The following is a 25950-nucleotide window of genomic DNA, read 5'->3' as shown; positions in this document are numbered from 1 at the left end:
GATATCTGAGAATTAAGCAAATTGACAGTCTTATATGCTAGATGCTAGTGACATCCTTAATTACAGGGAGAAAGGATGAAATACTGACTGTGGATTTTGGCAGATAAATCCAGGAGGAACTTTTATTTCCCCTTCCTTAAGCGTAGTTGCATTTAAAAAGTTTTCCTATGCATGTTATTAGGCCAGTAAAGTAAAGGCAATGGTTGATGTTACAAAGCCTTTATTAATCCAAGAAACTTCTGTTTTTAGGATGAGATGCACTCTTTGTATTGAGATTGGGACAATTTCCAGTTTGGCTTGTCACAGAGCAGAATGGAAGCTTGAAATTTCCAGCTCCTGGCTTCACACACTTGGGGATGGAAACAGAAGTGCTGATTTTTCGTTTCCATGTTTTATGTTAATTATTATACCTATCTTTGTGGCCAATGCAATTATATGTGACACAAAGCCAGAGCCTCGTCTGCATCGCATCCAGGATTTGAGAGGTGTCAGTTACTATTTCAATCAGAAATATTCTCTAAACAGCAAGTACCAAAAGCTAAGTCCAGAGACAGTAAATGGTCTGGGACAAAAGGCTCAGTGTCTGGGAAGAGCCAGCTGCTCTGAAATGGAAACCAGAACAACCAGTAGGCCCAGAGGGGAAGAAGATGTTTGCTGCTGGAGCTGCCCAGAAGGCACCAGTAAGATTTGCTGGAGAGACCTATAGCTTGTGTAGCAGGTGGAAAATGGGGGCTCAGTTCCCTTCCCAGGCTGGGTCATTCTCCCATAGCAGTGCCTAAAACCGGGAATTTTGCCCTGTGCTATCGAACAGCTAAGAGAACAGAGTCGGGTTAGACAATAACAGCAGGAGGGGCTGTTGTGCTGGTTGGGGTGCTCACCTCAAAAAGTGAAGCTCTGGTTCTGGACTTACTCCCAGGCGGCACATGCGTTTTATCTTATTTAGTGTTAAAATATGTAATTCAACCTGGAGAAATGACCTTGAACTTCATTTTCCCCGCTCTGTGCAGGGTTACAGGGCTGCGTCCCATCTCATGCTTTCTAAGTAATGTCTCTTCAGCTATTTTCTGTTCCTTTGCACTGATTTAACAGAAAAGAAGAGGGAATACCCATTGTTGCTCTTGTAGGGGCCGTACTTGCAGTGGCATGCCTATGCCCATATTTTTAAAAAAGTGAACAACCTGGTGGAGCCGCAGTTTTAGCTGCAGAACCTCAGATGTTTTTTGAGCTGGAATTTGAAAACCTAAATCTATTCGGCTAGCGGAATTGTCATCTGCCCATTATAGGCCCACATATCAAAACCCAGGAATAAAGTTGCAGCTGCAGAAAAGGGGTGTTCTTAAGAGTTCAAAGTTATTTGGAGAGAATCTGAAGATTATTAGTTTAAGGTTTATAACCGGAGGAAAACAGATTTCTGAGAAAGAGGGATTTATATGGTTTTTAACTATATATCTATGTACCTATTTTAAAACATTTTGAAAAAAACCTGTCATGTGGTGGTGATGTGTCAACCTGAGCACATTTCAGAGGTGGATAATGTTTCCAAGAATGTCAAATGACTTTGGGCCTCCTCCATATGAGCACCAGGCAGCAGAAGGTGAAGAGACTATGAGTTTTTCAAAAGCACGTCAGCAGTTTGGGCACCCAGTGTTGATTTGGGGAATTTAGGTCTCATAGAAACACTGAGTCACACTGTGACCAGGTTTTTAGCATCCATCTAACTATGCGAAAGGGACCCAGGGGCCTGCATTACCCTGTGAGTCTTCTTGAAGGCATCTGCCTTGAGCACTAACCTGTAAATTATTCTCAGTTCCTTTAAATGGTTTGTCTACTTGAATCCAGCCTGAGATGGAGTAGATTCTCTGCATAAGACATGAATTATCTACTGTGTTTTACTACTTTTCAACTTTCTTATTTAAACTAAGGATCAGAAATCAATTGGCCATCAGTATTCTTGATTGTACTTGGAAATCAGGCTTTTTGAATCTTAATATGACTGTAAAGATCCACGGAGACATATTGTCAACTTTACTTTTTTCTGTTATTCCACTTAGCAATGATTAAGATCCATTCCATGAGATACAAATGATAATTTCCCATCTTTTATCACAGCATGAAATTGCTACTTAGGGCTCTTTTGTCCAGTTCATCTTTATTTCATACATGATAACTGAGAAGACCTCCTAGTTTGCTTTTAACATCAAAATGATTGTCAGCCTAAAATAAAAAAAAATAGAAGAAGGGAGAAAATTGAAGTGAGAAATCAACTCATAACCTTTTTCTATGAATGCCATGCTCCTGTGAAAAGGACTGAATTTTCTTAATGCTCCATTTTTAACAGAAGGCATGACAAAAAGTTCCTATCAGTATTTAAACTGCTAAGATTTGTCAAACACAAATGGGAAAATAGTGTTTAAATAGCAGTCTCATTTTGTCCATAATGACTATGGGAGGTTTTGTTCTTTTTTTTTTTTTTTTTTTCAGAAAGGACTTCAGCATTAATAGATCATCTCTGTATTGAGCGACATGAATTCTTTACTTCACCCAGTGTTTTCAGGTAGAGAACAGAGCTGCAAAGGCAAGCTCTGCCCATGGTGTAAACAAAGAGTGCCAGTGCTGCCTGTCTTTAGGTCGCAGCAGTTGGTGTACAGCTCACTCCTTCACCTCCTACCCCACCTCCTGGTCTGGGGCTTCCCATCTCCAGGCTCTGGGGGACAGGGGACAGACAGAACTGTCCACACTCTCTCCTCTATGCACTGGCAAAGCTGTTTGTCCTGGCTGGTGACCCATGGTGTAGCTGTGATCTTCACCAAGCCCTGAAAGAGCTGCTTCTCACCAGCAGCCCCTCAGCCTCCTGTTCTGTTTAATAATCTGTGAGTTCATGCACCAGGACAGGGGTATGTGCGAGTGCTGCAGTTTTGCATTTGTTGGTCTGTGTTAGAAAATTTTGGCTTACTTGCCCTTAGTTTTTTACAACTGTATCAACTGGCCTAATAATAATAATTACAAAAATTATTTCTCCCTGCAAACTTCTCAATAAAATGTACAGCAGACTGGTTCATGATAATAAGATAACCTTCAACCGATCTAGTTGAAAATGACCCTGCTCATTGCAGGCAGGTTGGACTAGGTAACTTTTAAATGTCCCTTCCAACCCAAACTATTCTATGATGTCCCAGCTGCACCTGAGAGACAGGCGCACAAAGGAAGAGGGGAGATGGTAGGTTATCTTAATCTGTTACAGCAAGAAACATTATGTCCAGCTATGGTTGTTGAACACCCTGAAATGAAATATTGGTTGATCCAACAGCCACACATCCACCCAGCCTCTTGATCACTCCCCTCTCCTGTGGGATTGGGAGAAAATAGAGAGAAGGCAAGAAGACAAGTGGATTGAGATAATGATAGTTCATGGTTGTTTGGAAAGACAAATGCCACAAATTCAAATGTCTCTCATTTCTCCTTCTTTCCCTGAGTTTTTAGTGCTTTTTACAATGTTGTATGGTATGAAATATCCCCTTCAACAGCTGGGCACAGCTGTCCTGGCTATATCCCCTCCCAGCCTATTGCTCACCTCCAGCCTACCTGTTGGGGATGAGGACAGGGGAGAGAGAAAGTCATGACACTTTGCAAGCACTGTCCAGTAATAGCCTGGATATGTGTGTTCTGAGGTGATGGTTTGTATTGCGATGTTGGCTGGGCTGTTTTCTCTGCAGGTGAAGTGGTGGTCTTAATTTTACCATATGTGAACACACCGTATCTTCAGAAAAGTTAGGAGAACAACTGTGGATAGTCTGTATGCAATAAAACTTAGGTCCTCATATTAATCCAATGCTATAATAACAAGTATACTTATTGTTCTGCTTGAAGATCTTCTGTGGGAGTATGGCTTGCTGTATATTGAAGATTTGAATGCAACGTCTTACTTGTTTAACAATTTTTCCTAGACTCAATCAAACAATTTTTGATAGAACAATTTTCTCTTAATGTGTTTCAACAAAATTAGAACATGTTAGAGGACCGACAGATTTCAAATATGTTATAACTGGAGAACTGTGAAATAATTTACTTCAACCATTCCATCTTTTGAAATGTTTAGTTTAAGATCTATTATGTGAGTTTTTGGATTATTATTATATTCAATTACTATATTACATCAGATAACATCACATCAGCTGGTCTCCAGTGGGATAATTTGCTCCTACCTAGGTAGATTTTTCAAGGTTATCTTGATGACTACTAATCAAATGTGTTGAAATCTTTTATAGAAATGCATCAAGATTTTAACTTTTCATCACAATTCAGAGAAAAGCATATCTAAATACATTGGACTGCCTGTTTTTCTGATTAGCAATTCGTTACTGCAGAACATTCACAGTCAGTCGATAACATAATTTTCTACATTTTTTTTCTTTATCATACTTTGGAATTTGCCCTGGGTGCTACAGCATAAGTCAATTACTGTGCCCAAATGTAACTCTCTTTGGTTTCCCTGGGAAATTGAAATGGCAGAAAAAATGTCAGAGTTCAAGAAAAGAAAACCAATCTAGCACACTTCTGTTTTGTCTGTAGAGATTTTGTATTATTTTAACAGCAGTTATCAGAGAATCACATTGTGCTTTTTACCAGCTTTGTCTGAAAACCGTACAAGCACAGATAAACCTGTTTTCAGTCGAGATGACATTAAGTTGAAACAAAGGTAAAAACAATTTTTGTCTCTTATAGTTGCGTGTAGTTCTAAATACAGCAAAACACGACCAGATTTGTTTTCGTTGATGTCATTAGTAAGTTGTTTGCAGAGATCTAAGTGTTTCCTGACAAATTCTATGTTAAAAACACAGGAAATTGCTACTTACTTGAGTGTTTGATATGGAAAATCTGTCTGTGTTATCTTTGAACAGAGTGTGTCAAGATCCTTGCTACCTTTGGGAATGACGGTGGGGAACAGACCACAAATCTACAACTTTAATACAGAAGATAATGACACAAATGGGAAATGATTCCTCTTGCCATGGTTGGCAGACATTCTCCTGCTGGAAGGGACTAAAATCCTCCTGGAAAATTTACCAAGAGAAGTCTGTTTCTAGCTTTGCATCTCTTCTGAATCACTTCATGTCTGTGAATTTCTTTTCTAGGCTCCACAAACCAGTAAGATATTGACAAATTGGATGGCTGACAGATGGAAGGAGTTCATAAAAGTGAATTCAGAATTAAAAAAGAAGCCTGGAGTGAAATGGTTTATAAACATAACTAAAATTATACTTTGTCTCAATGCTGACTAAGAAGAAATATGAAATGCAAAAGTGGAAAATCCCACTAAGGGCAGAGGACTCAGAAAAACCCAGTGGGAGACACTTTCAGCCCTTCCCCAAAGAACTGCCCAGAAAAGCTAGCAGGGGTCTGGTTGTGCCCCTTCCCTCCCCTAGCACTCCACGCACTCAGCAGTCACAATTTTGGAAGTTATGATTCCTTTGGTTGGCTTCTCTTACCCTATGGTGTGAGGTTTTACACTGTCCATATACTGCTGCTTTGGCCATATGGCAATGGGGCTGCATTGGCCCCATCACGCTCTTTAAAACAGGTTTGGGCCTGTGCTAAAGGATGCAGTGGCTGTACCATGGCAAGATAAGAAAGAGATTGAATTCTTACAGGGAAAATGCACACTGATTGTAAGAAAACTGAACAGGGACACTGAGGTGGGAACAGTCTCCCCTCAAAAAGTGGTTAAAGCACCAATTCTTGGCTCCTGTAACTCAGCTTCTTATAAAAGGCATATTTAAACGTTCTTCCTTGTGGTTCCTCCTGCTTGCAAATAGCTCCTCTAAATAAATTACAACACTTTGTTTAAATCTGGTGAGTGCCCCAGTCAAGAAATATGACTATGACAAGGCAGCTCGTATTCTGGGTCTAGTGGGCACCTGTCACATCCCAAAGTCAATCACACTCTCCGGTTTATTTTTCTTTGTACTGTATATGTCTCCTGTGGTCTATAGGATTTATATACCATATTTTGCATTTGTACAGTACTTTGTCTGTGCAGCACTTAAAAAAATGGAAGACTCATCCGTTATTCCAGATCGTAAATTAATATAAAAAATAACTAACCAAAACAGATTAAGCAAAATAATAACAGATTTAGCTGAGGAACAGTTCAGTTTCAACCAGAGGTCTAAAAGACTTTTAGGTCAACTTCTCTACTTCTAATTTCAGGAGAGAAATACTCATTCTTTGCACATCAGAAAGGAGAAGAATAAGTTACACTGCACAGAACTCTTAGCTGTATTTAGGTTCTGTGGTTGGAAAAGATCCAGCAGATAATCCTGTCTCCATCCTGCTGCCCTGTAATAGGAAGGAATAACACAACCCTGGATGGATTATACATGCCCTTCCCCTCTGAGCTTATCCTCTCATTTCTAAACTCACTCCACTGCTCCCTGTGTCTAAGTGTGAATGAAGTTTATGGCATCATCTTCATGGCTGACATCCTCATAAATACTGAGGTGCCCCAACTGAGATGTGCTCACAAAGAAAGACAGACTGTCTATGCAACAGCTTCATCAAAGGGCTAAAGATTTCTGTATAGTATGTGGCTATCAAAGTCTTAATGGGGTGAATATAAAATTTTGGCTTTGCTGATAAGTATTTTCCATGGTTAGAGCCAAGCAGAATTAAAACTACACGCACTGGTTTTGTTTCTGTTGATGGGAAAGGAGATGGGCTGAGATTTGCTTTTGTTGTCAGTCTAAAACAAGGTTTATGGTAGCCTTGTGCAACAAGAACTTGGTGTTTCCAGATCTAAAAATGCAATTAATAAATAATGTAACTTTTTATTGATAAGTAGAACTACCTTATCTAATAGGAAATGCAAAATCAGGCAGGTCTGTATTTTGTCCTGTAAACAAAGCAATGTAAGGACATATTTATGAATAAATCTTTACCTCTGTTGCCAATATTTTTTGTGTGAACTTGCTTGAGGTGTAAATATTTAATGTTTTTTTTTCTCTGCATTACAATTTATTTTTCTGTGTGGGAGTAAAGGCATCCTTCAATACTGTGGACCAGATAAATAATGTATTACTTAGTCATGAAAAATGCCACAGGAAAATAAATGAGAGGATATCTTACCTTTGGTCATCACAATGCCTGCAAGACTTTTGTGGCATGCATGCATGGAAGTGAAATTATCTGTCAGCTCCCGGAACTTCTGTGCAACCATTTGGTATACAGAGTCGGCAAAATCCTGAAAAACACAGTCAGAAAGAATTTTTTCACTTTCTTTGGTTGAGGCACTTGGGTATTTCTGCAGATTAGTCACCTGCTGTCAACTGCTGAGAAGTCCCTTTTGGAATTAGACACCACCTACCCGAGCAAAGATAAAAGGAATATCTCTCTGTTGAGTACCCACATTACCCTTAGAAACTTCCAAATTAACTGAATTAAAGCTAGAGACCTTCATTGACAAGGTTCAGTGGTAAACGGAGAAGATTTCAAGGCTGACTTTCTTTCAGCCTGCCAGATATTGGTCCAGGATCAGTTCACAGGAAGTGTGTTGGTCCTTAAAGCGTTTTATGGTAGTGAACTGAAGAGGTAGATGTGTATCCCACCAAACCACTTATTATGAGACCACTGAAAATTTCCATTAGCCCACTGAAGCCTGAAAGATGAGCTGAGGCCTGGGTTATAGGTAAAGACCACCTATTTCTGCATTCAAGGTGAGTTTTTAATGACTCACAGCTCAGGAATTGGGGCGATGTTTAGTGTTGTCAGAGGAGCACCATGGTCTGTCTTGCTCCTGCCTCGACAGCCATGGGGAGGAAGGGAAGGGGAACCTCTGCTTGCACGTCCTACCAAAGCTGTTGCTTTCCCGAGTTCATTGGTGTGCTGCAGTGCTGAGGGACAGGTCTACCTGGTCCTGAGCAAGGCAGTTTTGTTGAAAGGCCAAATTTTCCCATGGACTGGGCTCTAGAGACTGTGTGGTCTGAACCCTCAGGTTTAAGTGAGTCCCATCACCAGGGAGAGACTCGGGAAGCCAGTTACTGAAGCCAAGTAGGATAAAAAGTCTAAAAAGTAAATTCTGCAGAGTGTGTATGGATGGATGTGGACCTAAACCAGCTCTGGTGCTTCTGAGAACACCACTACTTGGACCATTTCCCTGCTGCAATGTTCAGTATCTTTTCATTTACTTAATCTCTGCACTTTGTTTGGCACAGAGCCCTTCAGACATACATTAGAGATAAGTCAGAGGCACACTGCGAGCATGAGTTGTTCTTAAAGTGCTTTGCAAGTCCGAACATAAAAAGGTAAGATTCAAAGGTGGGGTTTTTTTTTGAGCCATATGATTTCTAGTGGGAAGCCAAGCTGTACCTACAAATCCTTCCAGGAGCAGTTCCTGGCGCTGGAGCTTATGCTGGGGTGCTGATAGGAACCACCTGGCATCCAGCAATTTGATTAGCCCTGAGTAATTGTGCCTTTGTTAGGAAAAGTGCCTTGAGCAGCAACAATTCCATTTTTTCTCCTGGTGTTGAGCTAAACCACCTGGGGGATGTCCTGCTAAAACCCCCTTGAATTCATCTGGTTTCTTTACGGGGGTTCATGGCACACATGGGGGAAGAGGCTGAGATTGATATCTAGCCTTCCTCTACCTGAAAGATCCACAGCATCCAGAAGTAAGGATATGTATTTAAGAAGATTATATCCATTCTTTTTCTCCCAAAACTGTTAATGGTGATGAAAACACGTTCACAAAATGTCAGTATTTTAAACTGGGAGAACACACAGCTATTTTTCAGAGGAAAACAGACTCTAATTCACAAATATTATCAGTAATACTACTGCCACTGAGAGCCTCTGCAGGCTGTACACCATATGTTTCTCCAGTTTGTTACAGAAATTCAGCTTAATTTTTAAACATTATTAGAGCAAATATAAATAAATAAATAAATAAATAAATAAATAAAACATAACAATTAGTCAATCTACTTTTCATAAAACCTGGAATATTTTTTCCATGTACCAACCTTGTAAGTCACTGCAATTTGCTCAGGTACATAGAGGACAGGATTTGTTTGACACAATAATTTCTCTTTGTTTTGCTAAATGTAGCTTTTCAAGGTATTGCTCTGGGAACAAACCATTTTCCCGAAAAGACAGTTTAATATAACATAGAATAAAATAGGCTGGCTTGTTGCAAAAGAAGGAAAGAGGCATATAAACCCTTTCTGGTAGATGCACGCAAAATTACACTAGAATTAAATGAAAACTGAGAAAAATTATCAAGAACAGTTTGACAGTTCCTAAATGGAATTTCACTTTGACTACGTTTATACCTCTTCTAATCTAATTGTCCACAACCACCATGTGAGCAAGGTATTGCTCATACAGTACCTCTGAAGGATGAATTTTGGGTCAATTCCCATTTGTCAAGCATCAAGGCACCCTTGTGATATAAATGCAATTATAGTCGCTTTACAGATGAATGAGTGAAGGCACTAAAAGGATGAGGGACTGGTCCAGGGGAATAGCACGGAGCTGGGCACAGCCAGGTGTTCTGATTTCCTGATGCTCTGCCTAAGTGCTCAGCGCTGGAACACTGCCTGTCTTTCATAATATGAAAGTTTGTTTCTAAACTTGTTTTCCCTACTGAAGGGTGACTTCATCCATAACAGAAAACTAAAGCTTATTTGCAGGACTGATACAATTGGGTCCCATATGGTGTACTGAAAATCTGATCAGCTCTATTTAGACTAGAAAGAAAGGAAAAAAAGTATCTCAATAAAACTATCTGAACTACCTTTTTTCTTTTTTTTTTTTTAAAAAAAATCAAATAAAAAATTTCATCTCCTGCAGTACTGCAGTCCAATCCATGGCTGCATTTTTAGCGTGCCCTCCAAATCTGCATCCCAGGGCATTTTGTGCTCATTAAGAATTAATTAGCTTAGAGGCACATACAATTCCTAAAAGAATGATTTTAAAAGTGCTAAATAGAACAAATAACTTTTAACTTTGGATTTAGAAATCCCCACAGTCAGAGCTTTCTTTACCTCATTTGGCAGTAGGTTCCAAAGCCAGAGAGCAAAGAGACTCACTAAAGGAAAAATAATGACATAACTTTATATAACATTTAGGGGTGATAAGGAATCCAGTGTTCGCTGATCTCAAGGAGTGACCTGGGACATGAAAGACCAGCAAATGCATTAAATGTGAAACCTCTTAGCTAAAATAAGTCAGGTGAATATTCATTTTGAATCCATTGCCTAAAAGGATGCCAGTGAAATTAATAGAAGCAAATGACTGACCTACACAAACACAGGTAGGATGCAGGAAAAACAACCAGAAACATACTGTCCAATCTGAGAGGTCATTTACAGACTGTCACATTACCCCAGGTTTCCAAATAGATATTCCAAAATACAATGGAAAGGAGGAAAAAGAGCAGTCTGTTTTTGCAGATGGAGAAAAATAAGAAGGCAATAGATGCACAGCTCAGCCCTGTCAGACATTTGATACCCTGAGAATCAATGCAGCATGATTGCAAGGTGTTGGATAATCCAACCCTGAAAGCTTGTCCCGTGGCAGAACTGGGTATGGGGTTAATTTAATGACCTATACCCATAAGTTACAAGAGATATAGAACACTGCCTTTCTCTGTAACACATACCAAAGCCTGATCCATTCGTGTGCACAGGAATCAGTGATGGCATTTCTGCCTATATAGAGACTCTAGTCTGGTTTTCAATGTTTCTACAAAGACAAAACTGGTTACAAATATATCTAATGCATACATGACAGATACGGTGGAGTTACAGTGCTTGGTATTTTTACTTCTGTTCAGTTCAGAATGACAGATTTCATTCCAGAGATTTTCTTGTTTTTCTATTACATTATAATATTAGGCTACTAAAAGATACATATCCAGATGATCATTCCTGGTGGGATATAAAACAGAAAAATCCAACAACTAATGGCCATTGTATGCCTGTTTGAGCTTTTGGGATACTGGCTAGATTATGCTATCTGCCATCAGAAATAACTTAAAAACCATACACAAAAGGAACCAGTTTTTATTACTCTTTATTATCAAAACAACTAATTTCAGAGAAAAGTTGTGTTTGGTGATGCTACAGTTCCTACTGCCAGATATGAGTGAAAATAGAAGTTCCCATCTGGAGCAAATACAAGAGCCAAATACATCCCGGTAGCTTCTGAACAGCTATCAGGTTGCTAGCAGAAAAAAGAAAAATTTCTGAAGATGGGGAAAAAAAGGAAAGAGTATAAACTTTTTTCTGTTTTGTTTTGTGAAAGAGAAATTCAGTGCAATTGATAGAGGTGCATGCAATTGATAGAGGTTCATGCAATTGCACTGATCATGTAACGGCAGAGAAACAACAGGTTGGGGTAGGGGGACAAGAGAGAAGGAAATAAAAAGATACGGACCATCAGAACTGAATTTTTTTACCAAGGCATATAGCAAAATAAATGCTCAAACACCACTTGAGCGCTACACCTAGGGAGGCTTATGTTTAGGTGTTAAATCTCCTTGGAATACTGGGGTCCAATGAAAAATGCCACTGATGCCAGTGGAATTATGCTCCAGACAAGGCTCAACCAGCAAGGATGGGAGTCCAAGCACATCTGTGCCCTATGCAAAGAAATGACCTTCCAGGTAATGATTTCTTTTTTTTCCAAATCCCCTTCTTTTGTTCACCAGCTATCAAAATCCTAGCTTTCACAGGTCCTCTTTCAGATTTTTCTGTACAAGGAATATTTGCCATAGAGACAATTTATTTCAGATCAAAACTTTGCTCATTCTTACTAATGCAATGAGTGATATGAGTGAGGCAAACAAGACTGTGAGACCCCCACACAGAGAGGCAAATTTGCTCTTGTTTCCACTCAGATGATGAGCGTTGCCTCAATGGCCACTATAATTGATGGAGGCAACTGTTAGATAAAGCAAAAATTTTCACTGTGAAAAAAGACTGTGGGATTCTGCAGTACTTAATGAGCTATATTTTAACATATACAAGGAGGCTGGAAAAACATAAAATAGATGTCATTACTATTAAAACTGCACTGTGTTGTCTGAAGTATTAATCTGTCCTTGATTACCATATCAAATTACTTGCTTATTCACTAAGGAAAATCAAACTTTAGGTCATACCACTACAGAACCAAAAACTTTTAGTCATTTCTCAGCACTAATATTTCAAATGGTATAAATAATTAAATGTGTTCAAGTTTGCAATGGGAGTCTTCAGGGTAAAACTGACATTCAACAGGAGTAGTAAGGATATTAAAATCAATAGATTATAAAGGAGAAAGCCTTTAGTAAACATTTTCTATTGAAATCCTGTCTTAGGGTTTATGGGGTTGAAATATCAAAAAGGTTAGATTTGCATATGGATGGGAAGAAATATTCTGCTATACAGATATCACCAAGGGCTCTGTTTCTCCTGTCTCCCAAGTACTTTATTTTCCAGAAAATTACTGACATTTGGGGGGTAAATGTTGAACATGATGAATGGAGATCGGGTTGAATTAAGTTCACAACTCCCTTCATAGATAAAAGGAGATGCACACCTGGTTGTTTATACTGGCTGAGGGAGAACACACACTTGTTGACATCAGGAATTTGTAGTTTTTCCCATGGAGGACTCTCACCGCCTAAACGGGAAGGGAGGAAAACACAGCACAGAGAATATCAATCCTGAAGCGTTGCCCCTGATCAGGGTGTGTAGCAAATTGCTACACAACGCACTTTTCCCCAAGCTTGTAAATAAGTTTGCTGTAGCTAGTTGGAGATTCATCGCTAAGTGACTGTACCCTCGAGCCCATGAATTAGTCAAGTGCTTCCCAGGTACTACATCATCTTCAAGATGCAGCCTTGAGAAGACAAACAGCCGAGGGTCCTGGGCTGCTCTCCACCATCAGTCTTCTCACATCAATTTAGCTCCTGTCACCAGGAGCTCCCCCAGCACAGTGGAAGGGGCTGGATGAGGTGACCTGTGGAAGGAAGGAGGGCAGCGGGTGATGGTCAGCGGGCCGCATGCTGGGTTCATTCCTTGCCCTGGTCCCAGCAGCCTTGGTAGCAAGCCACTTGTTTTACCACGAGTCCCACTTCTCCAGAGATAAAAGGGCATGATTTTTACCCATTTCTCACTGGAACTGTGAAGCAAATGGCGCTAACAGTGATGAGATTCTCCAAGCAGAGTCATGCAAGGACTTTTGCAGCTGGACTGGAGGCTGTGGTCCACAGCGTCTCACAACTCAGCCTTCCTACAGCATGCATGGGCATTTACGGGGTACTACTCAAAGAGGAAGGCACTGCCAGGGAATTCATTGTGGTTCTTTCCTTGAGAGCCGCAGTAATTATTTCTCTCTGTTCATAACTCCTACAGTATTGATCATTATGTCTGGTTTTGGCTTAATCCTCAGGGCCAGCATATACAGGCTTTGTTTTATCTTAGATGGATGTGATTTGATTTTGTCTGGCTGTATGTTTTCATTTCAGCTGACCATGTTCATATCTCCTCTGTGCATCCTGATTCAGAGAGGTCTTCTGATTCACACTTCTCAGAGGGGACTGGGCACGAGCTGTGCAGGCAGCAGCTGGGTACACGTTCCCACACTGAGCTTCTAATGAAAGCTCCAATAACAATAATGCACTTGTGATGCTGAATATCCTCATGGTTTTCTTATCAAGATTGATGGGGGAGATCAACCACTCCTATTGATTCAGTCAAAAGAATCACTTTCATCAACCCCCCCATCTGTTCCTATTACAAATGTTTTAGGTACATATGATGCTGAGCTACCATAATGAATTCGTTATTTCTGTAATCATCAAATGTCCTGAAATCCTGCATTGACGAAGGCTCCTCTGTGGCTTGGCTGATCTCGAATGACTTGGCCAACTCACATGGACTGTGCAATGGGCTTCCAGGCTCCGAGCGCTTATTTGCTGGCTCCTTCCCTTTCCTCGCCCTGGCTGGAGGCTGATTGCTCTGCTAATTTCTCAGACCCTACAAAACATACTTGCTTCCACTCTGTTGCTTCTCTCATTAGTGAGCATTTATATACATCAACACTGTGCTGGCTGCTCTGTGAGGCAGATTTTGAAGATAGTCCCTGTGTGGTAGATGGAAGAATGCCAAAATGCACCAAAAGACCCCAGAATAGACAATTCCTTCTCCCACCCATTTTTTGGGGGGGGCTTCCTAGTAAACCTAGAGCTTTATGAAACCGATAGCCACCCCCTGCCCTATGCTGGAGTTGGAAGGATGCAGCATGCACAGAGAAATTAAGATGAGACAAAGTTGGAATGGGAGTGTTAGTTAAGGTCTGTCTTTGGTAAATCTCAGTACCTTTATGCCTGGGAGGTTTCCCAATGACCTCTTTGGGTTTTAGATTAGATCCTCTTCTAATGAATGTAAGGTCTGCTAAAACCCATTTTATCAGATTTTGATGAAGTTTTCAGAGATCCAACACATGCTCCAGCAATGATTAAAGGCTGCAGTAAGCTTCTCACTCATGATGTTTCTTGCATGGCTAAATGTGAGCTAAAAGTCCTCCACTGCATCTGAAACTTTTTTACCTGTGAACAAAAACTCTCCTAGTAAACTTTGTTTTAAATGTCATCAATGAGATTTTTCAGTCATGACTGGCAAAGAGGTACTGTGCCAATGTTTATAGAACTTTTTATTAAAATGTTGAATTTTTTTCACAGAAATGTTAAGTTTGAAATGGGGGGGGTAAACCGAGTTTTATCAGGGCATTTGGCAGGGAGGGATAAATTTTAAAAATGGTGGATATGATGTGAGTTCTGCTATAATGAAAAAGCTCCTGAATTTGTACATGAGCACTATTATTTGATCCTGTAAATGAGATTAATTGATGTTAAGTATCTCAAAAGAAATTTGTAGCAACAGTAGGAAGTACAAAGGTCTAACAGGAGTTTATTCTACAAGCTCAGTGAAAAAAAATGGTCTGTTTTCTTAATATATCCCTTGACTACAGGGAATCAATCAAACTTAATATAATGTATCTTTTTATTTGTTTCAGAAATCCCTGGAGTGACTGAAAGAAAATAGAACACATAAAATAAGCATACTATTGAAAAAGGAAATGCTGTCAAGTACAAATGCCCCAGCTCCTCCAAAAAGTATGGTTTTCTATTTAGTAGGAACACATTTTGTATGTAGGTTTAATTAGAATCTTTAAATTCACATTAGTGTGTTAATGTTAGGATGCTAACAGATGAGCTCCTCTATTTGAGGTTGATTCATTGCTGTCTGCATTCATCTCGCTCTAAAAAGATGCTACCAGTAAGTACCATTTCAATGAATTTAGAGGAAACAAGCTTTTCCACTGACGTGAACAGTTGTTCCCTAAAGGAAGCCATGCTCAGCTTCCAGCTTTGCTCCTTCTGAGTATGGCTCCACATTTATCGCTCCGGTAATGAAGAATGTCCATACCAATTTTGCAGAATCATTCTTGAAGTCAATACCGCACCTGCTAACAAACACCAGAAAGAAGGGGTTGTTTGTTTGCCTTTTTTCTTTTCTTTTACTGATCCTCAACCCCAAAGCCTTCCTCCTACAGAGGCACACATAAGGTTGGCTGCAAGTGCTGAATAATTCAAAACAATGAAGTAGCATTTGCTCTGCAGCCTTGTGCCTGCTTTAGGACAAGCCTCAGGTGTCAAGCTGTTGTACACTACATATATTAAATTAGCACGAATGGGTTTTCTTTAACTAGATAAAAGCTCTATAAGGCCACCAGTGCCAAGGAAAGGCTAACTCTGTAAAAAGGCTTTTATGCTCTCTGTAAATAACAAGATTTTAGATTCATATTGTGAGCTGTCTCTCTTTAAGAAAGTCAATGTTTTATCTGAGAAATGTCCTTTCTGTTTTCTGTTTCCTCACTTTATCTTTTTTAGGTGCATTAAAATGAATATCCTTTGGAAACTAATGGTGGCAAACCCCTTGTCACATACACTACTCTTGGCTGTTCAAGGTCCACTCTCTTCCTGAATCCTCACCAGATAGCAGCTCTTGGGTAAATGTTCAAAGCAGGGAGAGAACAGTGCTTGGTCAAATCCCTTGAGCATCACTTTGAAAATCTATTCCTGTGTGTTTATGGTTCTCATTAAGGAGCTGCGCTATTAAGAGCCTTCCCCATCACACATATGCTTTGTTAGACAAAGCGGGGTGCAGGCAGTGTCCAAAACAAATTTAATCTATTCTAAACTGCTGATCCCAGCAAGGCACTGCACAATTCAACTGTCTGAATCACTGCAGAGCCAGGCATATAATACACTGCCTGGCAATTACTATACAGACATTGGAATTTTTCCTTTCTTGTTGTTAAAGATCTTGCTGTCATTTGCTGTAATGATTCTTGAAATCTGGCTGTAACCTTGCTGACAACCTTTCCCTTGGCTGGGAGGGGTGGTAAGGTAATCTACATTTCATGTTACCTCACCCTTCTCTGGGCTTCTCCTCAAATGTGTAATTAGTAGGGACAGTTCTCATCATCTACGGTGGTTTTATGCTAGGAGAAGCGGAACCGTGATTTCTGCTGAATCCCGATAGCCACTCAGGCACCCAACAGAGCCATTTGGGACTGGTGAGTGCCCTTCCTGACCTGCTGTTCCTTACTGGACAAGCACAAGTAATTAACGTAACATTGTTGAAATTAAGAAAGAGTGTTACTGTCTTATATCTGCTGAGAACCTGCACCTGAAGCTAAAAATTCAAGATGACTTTTAGCCCATGCTTTGAAAACCAAGTATCAGCTTGCAATCACCTTCCCCTTCATCTGCAGTCAAGAAACTCCTAAACAAGCGTCCACGCTGGAACCTGGAAATGACCTTTTTAAAAACCTTGTAACAACACTCTTGGGTAAAAAACATTGCCTCAGCAGACCTGTCTTTAAGCAAGAGCCAAGGAAAGGCCTGAGCATGGGTGCAGGAGACTGTGAAGTGGCATTGTGTGGCCTGTTCTCCACAGGGTGACATTCCCTTGGGACCATCCCTGTGAGAGGGGTGGAAAGCATCTGCCTGCAGATGAGTGCAATGTTGCAGCTTTCACTCACAGCTCAGATTTCTTATGACAAATAAAATCTTTAAGAAAATTTCCTAATCATGACCGAGTTGCTTTAAGTGGTTTATTCACTGTGGGCTATAAAAGAAATGCTGCTTAGGGGCAAAAAAGACAACGAATAAATGGATAAACCCAGTAAGTAAACGAAAAAGCAAGTATTTATGTTTATTTAACTATTTACATGAAAATCTCAAAGCCCTGGACCTACAAATTGATCTACCCTATAAAATGCACATCATATAGGTAAATATTCCTATATAACTTATGATTAAATTAAGACACATCTGGTTTTAATATTTTGATCAGTGTCAAAGGCAAGAAATAGAATGTGCAATTCTTCTCTTACAGCAAAAAAAGGGCATAATATGGATATCAATAAATTTCTTTTATCAGCACAACATACCTCTTGAAGGATATCTCTAAGGCTCTCTAAGGTATCTGGCATTACATGCCTGGGATTTTGTCAACAGCCATGGTGTAAGAAAGAATCTCCCCAAATTCAGAATGCAATTCCAGAGAGAAAAGGGGAATAACCAGCCTCATACTCAGCTCTCGGAATATATAAAACTGTGTCAACAATCTGTGTTTTTAAGGTAATTGCTGGACGTTAGCTCGCTTGCTAAGATGCACATAACCTAAAGGGCACTCCAGTAAATTACATCCAGCATGTTCCTCTCTCCTGCTCCGCTCATGGGGCTCCTCAGCAAGGAGAAGCTGGCACACGAACGTTGTGCTGCTCTTTCCAGTCTCCAAAACTGTCCTGCCAAAACCCAGGGGAGCTGTAGCACTCAAGGGTTACACAAATTCTTGGACTCAAGAGCCAACTAATAGGGAAAGCAAGGTAAAACCTGCTGCTTAGAGTCCCTGAAAACAATAAAGGCAAAAAAGCAGAGGATTTCAAGGCTGTCTGCCACTGCACCTTTGTCTTCCTGTCTTTCTTCACCCCTCCTGTGATTTTTGTGTTTAAGCATTTCCCCCACCTCTTCCGTCGAGTGAATCTGTGCTTAGCCTCACAGAAGCATTGTCTAGGTGGTCTGGAAACTCAGACAAACTATTATACAAATCGAAGTCTGTCCAGTTTCTGATAACACCAAAACTAATTTATTTTTTGTTTATACTCCACTACCTTTGACAAAGCTTCCTCTAGAGATTTATATCTCCATCCTTACTGCCTTCCAACTGTTTGTCAATTTTTTTGTTTTGCAACTGATGAAAAAAAATACTTGACATCAACCTTGGAAGAGGTACTGAGCACAGAAGTTTCTTTTTTTTTTTTTTAGACATGATAAAATCTTGCCTAAAACCATGTCCAACCTTTTCAGTAGAAAGTCCAGATGGCTTTGCAGCCTGTACAACAGACTTTATTCACTGATGCTTCTCTAAGTGTCAGCAGGGTGTTGTCTTCCAGAACTAGTAAATGTGCAATGAAAGGCAGCTTGGAGGGGAGAAATAAACACACACACACACACACACAAACCCCTCACTTAAATCCCCTGCCTTCCCCGAAAAATCAAATTAATCTGAGAATTTCTACATGCATCTGACTGAAAATTCCCCCCAGGCGGAGAAAGGCTTTGCAAACAACTGGAGGTGTGAGGGACAGGGCAGCAGTTCAGGCGGCCCCAGGCTGAGCAGTGATTGACGCACTCTCTGCCAACTCCAGCTCGCCCTTGCCTGCATTGCAAATATTTCAACTGCAGGCTCAGGACCCTTTCTGACACTGTATATAGGCTTCAAACTGCAGCATCTTGTAGTGTTGTTTTCACTATGGTCAAATTAGCACCAAGAAGCATTTATGAGTCTGACAGGCAGGCAGGGCAGGGGGCGGGTAAAGTCTCAGGGATTTGGGCTGAGTTTGTGCCCCCTTTCCCAGATCCCCTGCAGCCTGATGCCAGGCATGCCCTCAGCCCCTGCCTCAGATTCCAATCTGTAAAACAAGGAGCATTTCGGTGAAGCCATGTGTGTGACTTCATTCATATATGTGGGGGTCAAAGTACTGGTTTGCTTCAATTTATGGCCAGGCTTGTAATGGGTTTAGCCCTGTCCTGCCCATCCCTCTGCTCTGCATGGTGCCTAGCTTTAGATCTGGGCAACATGGGAGGATGAGCGGTAAGACAACTGTGCTATGGCCAGCACTGGCCCTGCAGCCGTGCTGAGCCCTGACTGCAGCCAGATCCTGAGCCCAGCAACACCAGCACGGAAGGCACCTGCCTGGTCTACACCCACCTGAGTCCTTCAAGGGAATCAGGAAGAGTAAAAAGCTCCAACTGATATGAAGCTATGCAGCTATCACCATTTTAACCACCAGCCATGTGATGCTTGTAGCAGTGGTTAATACTGCAGCCACCTCTTCAGTATTCCACATTCTGTTATAATTGTGCAGCCCTGTGGCTGGCAGCTCTTTTGCTCCATGTCTGTGCAGAGTTTACCCCAATATGGGGATGTTCCAGGTCCAGAGAGCCCTGGCACAACTGCAAGGCAAATAATAAGTGATGGCAACAGTGGGGAGAAATTTCTCCAAAGAGAGAACAAAAGAGAAGAGGGAGAAAAAAAAATAAAAAGAAAAGCCCTTCCAGCTTGTCTCAGGTTTTGTTTCTGGTTGACACACTACTCTCGTTTTGAGCTGACAGCTGTGGTCCAGCCTTTGTCAGGTAATTAATCTGGGTAGTTCATTTTCACAGGTGAGTAGCAGGTTGGCAAAGTCTCCCCTAGCAGTGGTTTGTCTTTTTGTTTTTTTTCCAGAGCATCATGGGCATGAAAGTGCCTGCGTGTGTGTGTGTGTGTGTGCGTGAACACATGCACACAACACAGTGTCCTTCCCCACTGTAGGGCTATACGCTGCAAGTAGCTGCTGTGCTTTGGAGGGTGAATGGAAGGAAACCTCAGACAGGAATTTAAAAGCATCAGACTTGCTCTCATTGATTACAACTGACAAAACATTAAAACCACTGAGTTACCTTGCCAAGGTTGAGCACTGCTGGTCTGATTCACACAACAACTTTTGTGTCTGTTTGGAAATGAAACTGATTAAAAAAAGAAAAAGAGATGGGGAGAGTGAGAAAGAAAAGCCATCATATCTCTTGGTGGGGAAATAGGGAGTGATCTGCTGCATTTTAACACTTGGTTAGTAGTGAAGTAATGCAATAATCATAATAATAATATTTTGCTCATACAGCAGTGACAGCTAAAATGAGCACATTTTCTTTTTCATGATGCAGACAGTGCTCTGCAAGGTCACTGAGCTAGGAAATGTGATTCTATGGTTCATGTGTCAAGGGCCAAAATATCCTTTCACCGAAGCTGTACACCTTCAAGCCATTCCTGAGCTCCACAGAGCCACTTTGTTCTGTCTTATGTTTTCTTGCCACTTTCACATTATACCCTAAGATGTCTGTCTTGAAAAATGTCTGGGCAACCTCAGTCTCTGTTCTCCATAGCCAACACAGTGTTTCTTTTTTTTTTTTTTTTTCCTTATATTTCTTCTTCCTTCTGCTTATAATCCAGCATGTTCTTAAAATCTAATCTGCACATTAGTCAGTTTTATCTGTATCCTGGGGTACCCCACTTCTCTGTTTCCATGGGTAATCAAGAGGTGGTTCAATTCACTTTGTGCTGTGAAAGGATAAAATGTTATGTCACACATTCTTCTCCTTGACTAATAATACTAAAATGTTCTTTGAGCCAAAAAGCATGATGAGCTGTAACATCTGTCTGTTGAAGATAACAAGCTTTAGTCCCTAAGGTCAGGGTGCCATGATGGAAAGCAGGGCAGTGGTCCCTAGGCAGTTGGCTATGCTGGGAGGAATTGTGTTAGGAAAGGCAGACTTAGGAAACTGAGCACTCTTCACCTTTTCTTGAGTGTTTGGGGTTATTAATTCTAGGTGAACATTTCAGCAGCTACCCACATTTCCAATGGTCAGCACTCAGAGTCATGCAAGGTCCCTGAGTGATGACCATATTCTGGCCATCTCTTTCCATAGGAGACTCTCTCCACTGACCATACAGGGAGCCCAGATCTACTGTCTCTCTACAGCCGATCAAACCGTTTTTCTACCTCTTCAGTTTCAGTGCTGTAGTAACAGTCAATAAGTACCAGTAGTAAGTGATCAGAATAAAGTGATTTCCTTACACCAGAAAATGGAATAAAATCCTCTCTCCTAAATCCCATTTAGCTCTACATTCATTACATTGCTATGCTTTTGTAGTGAAATGTTCAGATCCTATTGAAATGTCCTAGATATTAATTTTCACTGCCAATAATAGGCGTCCTGTGCACTTAACATTGTCCTTGGAACACTGTAAAAGTATGTTTCAGCAGCTAATGAAATTATCACAGACCCTATGACCTGGAAAACAAACAGAGTAAGAAAGTCTTACCCTTGCTAGCTAAAATGATGTGGTACAGCTGTATTTTGTTGCGTACTTTATATATATATATATACACATATGTATATATATATATATGCATATGTCATGCCAAATTGTAGATTGCCATTTTATATATATCAAGGTGGTTAAGGAGGTTTTTTTTAGATGACATTTCCCACACATCTCAACAACTGTTTAGCTAGAATCTATGACATGTGTCATGCATTTTATGGTTTCTTTACCACATACAGGGTTTAACCGTTGGAGGACTAATGCTCACTGGTTTCTAACAGGGATACAATAGCGTCACTCCTTTTTTATCTATGCAAACTTTAGCATGACAGGTTTTACTGCTTTTATTTTGTCCTTAATATTTTTATGTAGATGCAATTAGAAAAAACACAGAAAAAACTCTCACCAGAAAGAAATGAAGGTATCTTGCAAGGCAAGGATGAGTAAAATTTCTCAGACTATAAAACTGGGAGACACTTGGAACGTATTGCCATTGCCAAATGCATTGTCATGCTACAGAAGAGAGCACAACCTGAGCTTCTCTTGGGTTTTTAAGTATCAGACTTGCACAGGCAGATGGTTTGAGGCCTTTGGAGAGCTCAGTCTTATTGCAGGCCCAAATTAGACGCAAATTTATCCTTTTGTGTTATGTGATGCCAAGGACGTAAGACTCCAATGCTTTTTGGTATAAATGTGACAGACCTAGTCAGAAGTTGCAACCATTTAATTGAAGCAGCTATTGAATTCCTGTGCCTCAGTTTCTCTAGCTGTGTTTATCTGCATTTCACGACCTGGCAGGAGTGAAATGTTTCTGCAGCTTCCATGGGTTTCATGGGTGGGCCACATAATCAGAATCAGGGAGAAGGAGCCCCTCTTGCTGGCAGTCTTGTTCTGCCCCAGGAAGGTTGAAGATCCAGGAGCATTCATACAAAAACATTTGTAAAAGATCTCTTAAGAGATTAGGAAGGGAGCACAACCCAATCTACTTTGAGAGTTCTAGTTTAGAAAGCCTCAAATGTAAAACTCAGCTCAAAAGGCATGGACTAGCACAACACGAATTAAAAATAGATAATTGCTATTAACTGGCACATGTTCATGCCAGTTTTGACAAAATAACCACAGCTGCTGAGATCCTCAATTAGGAAGAACAGGGTGAGCTACATTCATTTCCATGTGGCAGGGCAAGTCCAATGGGACATGGCTGAGACTGCAGTCCAACGCACTTTTTTCTTAGTGGTAAAGCACTTCAAAACCCAGCTTCTAAATCCACCATCACCAGTGATTTAAAAAGTTTTTGCTTTCTTTTTTTTCCCCACAAAGCCTCCCTGCCAGGCCATAGTTGTGTTACATACAGAAAGAATTTATAATCAGAGCCAGACCTTAGAGAAATCTGTAGAGACATTTACCTTTGCTTAAGGAGCCTTCCATTTAGATATCCTGTGTCTTTAAAAGTTGAACACTTCTGCTATTTCATGAGTTCGACTTTTTTATGCAAAGATTTTAAAAAATTTGCTTGTGCATTTAATTTCAGTCTACATCTGTAGCAATTTGGAATAGCTAATGGCTATCAATGATGCCTACCAACACATTTTTTTGGGCCAACTGGCATTGACGTACACCCATAGCATGTATTTTGCTAACTAGTACTGTTTCTAAAGATCTCAATGACTAAAAATCAGTCACTCAGAACTTACTGCAGGGGATTGCAAGTATCAGCTTTCAATTATGGGAGGCAGACAGACTATAAACCATCGTATGAAACAAGGGATGGGATATTGAAAGAGACTCATGCAATAGTAAAAAAACCTACAAATATTTCTTGCAGAAAAGTGAAAGATGACAGCTATTAGTCCTTGTCTCCTGCCTTTCCCTCCAGATTTCTTCACTCTTCCTCACTCTTCCTCACACACTACTCACTTATTTACCATTTTTTCCCCTTTAGCTATTCACTGTTTCTTTTGAATCACTCTCTGATGCTTTTTACAAAGGTTTATCTTGTTACCACATGCTAACTCCTTTCCCTTGTACCCTTCAGATGTGCTTTTTTGTTGGTTTGTTTATTTGTTTGTTTTCTCTCTCTCTTCTCCTGCTACCATTTCTACTTCCATTGGAAAAAAAGGGCACTCTGATCATTACAGGTACATGGCATAATGTCATGAGTAGGGAAGATCAACAGTGCTGGGTCTGGGCAGTACGATGCGGTATTAAGCACACATCAAGCCAAAGATGTTCAGTGCATACACTGAACATCATCCCTGCCATCAGCCAGGAGACTTTCTTCAAAGGGAGGAATATTGTGTGTTAGAAGGAGGTGAGATGAATGGGAGTCCTGGCTATGAATCAGGTGCTGAAGGAGAAGGGACCACATGCAACAGGAATTAAGCTAATTTCTTCCATCGGCTTTTCAGCTTTACCCCAGTTTCACAGCCTGTCCTGAGCTCATCACCACTACCCATGGGTGGAATATGAGATTAGAAAATAGATCAGTAGCAGTGAAGTCCTTGTCTCTTTTCCTTTTTCATATTAGAAAATGCTAACTAGAAATTAGGAAACCACTGCTGGGTTTTTTACAGAAATTTCAAAATTTCAACACTCTAACCTAAAACATCCCTGTCATGTTTTTTGTGAGACATAAATAAAAAATTCCAAGCATATCTGTGAGATTAGTAATGATGAAAAGTCATGAAGTCCAAGATAAGTGATGGCTAAATGAGGTAAATACATGGATGGAGGCAAAGGCTTGTTTTGGTGAGTAATGTGACAAAAAATCCAAGCATTTAAGACTACACAACATTACTGATTTTTACTGTAAATGCTTTTAGCTTACTACAGCCCTCATTTGCCTTGTTCAGAGGCATGCTTACTTGAGCAGCAGAAGGGAGTACTGTACTGACTCCAAAGTTCATAAAGATACTCCAGATCCCAGTGTGGACACCCTAATTGCACAGGCAAGAGAGCCAATAAGACAAAGCTGGCTGTGGTTGGGAAGTGGCCCTGTTCTGCTGCAGGGTCCGCTCTCAGACACGCAGGCACATCCCACATGCAGGCAGGGCTGTCCCAGCCCTACTTGCAGCTCTGGGCACGCACCAGGGCTGGGTGAGGACAAAGCATCCTGGTGTCACTGCTGGTGTCACCGCCGCCACAGCCGGTGTCTCCTGCTCCTCCCAGCAAGCCATACATCATCAAATATTGATACGGTTCCAGTTGGCTGCCACTCCTGACATTTGACGAATAGCTTTAGGTGCTCTCATTTTAATTCTAAGGAGTCAATGAGGGATCAAAGGAAATGTATTTATCCCAGGAGGGGTGAGTGCGACACATCTCACATGGCAGGGAAGGAACTGTGGGGCTGCGTAATTCCCACCGGCTCTTTCCCCAGCGTCACCCAGGACGAGAGCCGGGCTTTTAGCCAACACGTGAACACTGTCGCCTGCCCTCCAACATTTCAAATATTTATCGTGTTAAATATCAACTTGGAGAATATTGCGTTCGTTTAAGCTTTTCACGTTCCAATGATTTTTTATTATTTCCATCGACCAAAATAAATGAAGAAAATGTTTCAGACTACACATGAAAGCATGTAAAAATCAATAACTGGATTTTAAAAGATCTAGAATGTCTTGAATACATTCATTTTTCAAACATTTTTCTCTGATCTTTAAATAGCTTTTCTTGGAGCATAACATTTTCTGAAAAGTCAAATACAGAGCATTAAGGGTGCAATTACCATTTTAATTATAACTCAATCATCCTATCTACTTTGCATAGAAATTACAGCTTTTATGTCAGGATTTTGGGTACTCACAAACATTCAGGAGTGATTAATGCTAGAGGTTTTCACTGTATACGAACTTTACTTTGTAACTCTTATTTCAACTCGGCTTCATTCAGAAAGGGTAAATATACTGATTTTTACATTCACAATTAAAAAAAAAAAAAGTCCTTCTCCATAAATGTTTATAAAGCTTAGACAAAAAAAGATCCAAACCTGACAATCTTGAAAATAAAATGTACTTTCCTCCCTCTTCAAAGGTGATCCATCTATGTAAATAAAGCCAGATCAAATTCCAGTGTCAGTAATGAAAAATTCCCACTAATCAGTACTGACCAGTCTCCTGGAGCATTTCCAATAATTTTGCAAATATTTCTGTAAAGTATTTAAGATTCAAAATTTTACTTCTAGACCCCTTTAACATTTATTTTTCCTGTTTGAGTTTTTAATTTAAAAAGCCATTTTTAGACATTCATTTTAGAAAATTATTTTACCCAAGTGACCTTGAAAAATTGGCTGCTGTAAAGTCCTGCAATTACATGTGTGTGTGTGTGCACATGTGAAATTCAGCAAAATAAATTACAAAAAAGTCGTTTTTATGTCTGGTTAATGCCATGAGGTAAGATTTAAGCTATTTCTCCCTGTCAGTGTTGAAATAGGACAGAATATATTTTTATGGGTATAAATACAAGGAAATAA

General features: G+C 40.3%; 1 protein-coding gene across 1 annotated transcript in view; it reads right to left on the bottom strand.

The window, feature by feature from the left end:
* Window positions 1-25950, bottom strand: part of ADARB2 (adenosine deaminase RNA specific B2 (inactive)) — a gene marked incomplete at its 3' end in the record, with an annotated part of 311631 nt that overhangs the window by 53103 nt on the left and 232578 nt on the right. The window contains exon 4 of the mRNA XM_080338601.1: window positions 7123-7237. Coding sequence (XP_080194727.1) covers window positions 7123-7237 — 115 coding nt within the window. The remainder of the gene's footprint in view (window positions 1-7122; window positions 7238-25950) is intronic.

The sequence above is a fragment of the Nesoenas mayeri genome, assembly GCF_963082525.1.
Source record: "Nesoenas mayeri genome assembly, chromosome: 2".
NCBI classification, from domain to species: Eukaryota; Metazoa; Chordata; class Aves; order Columbiformes; family Columbidae; genus Nesoenas; species Nesoenas mayeri.
This window is presented reverse-complemented; position numbering and strand designations above follow the sequence as displayed.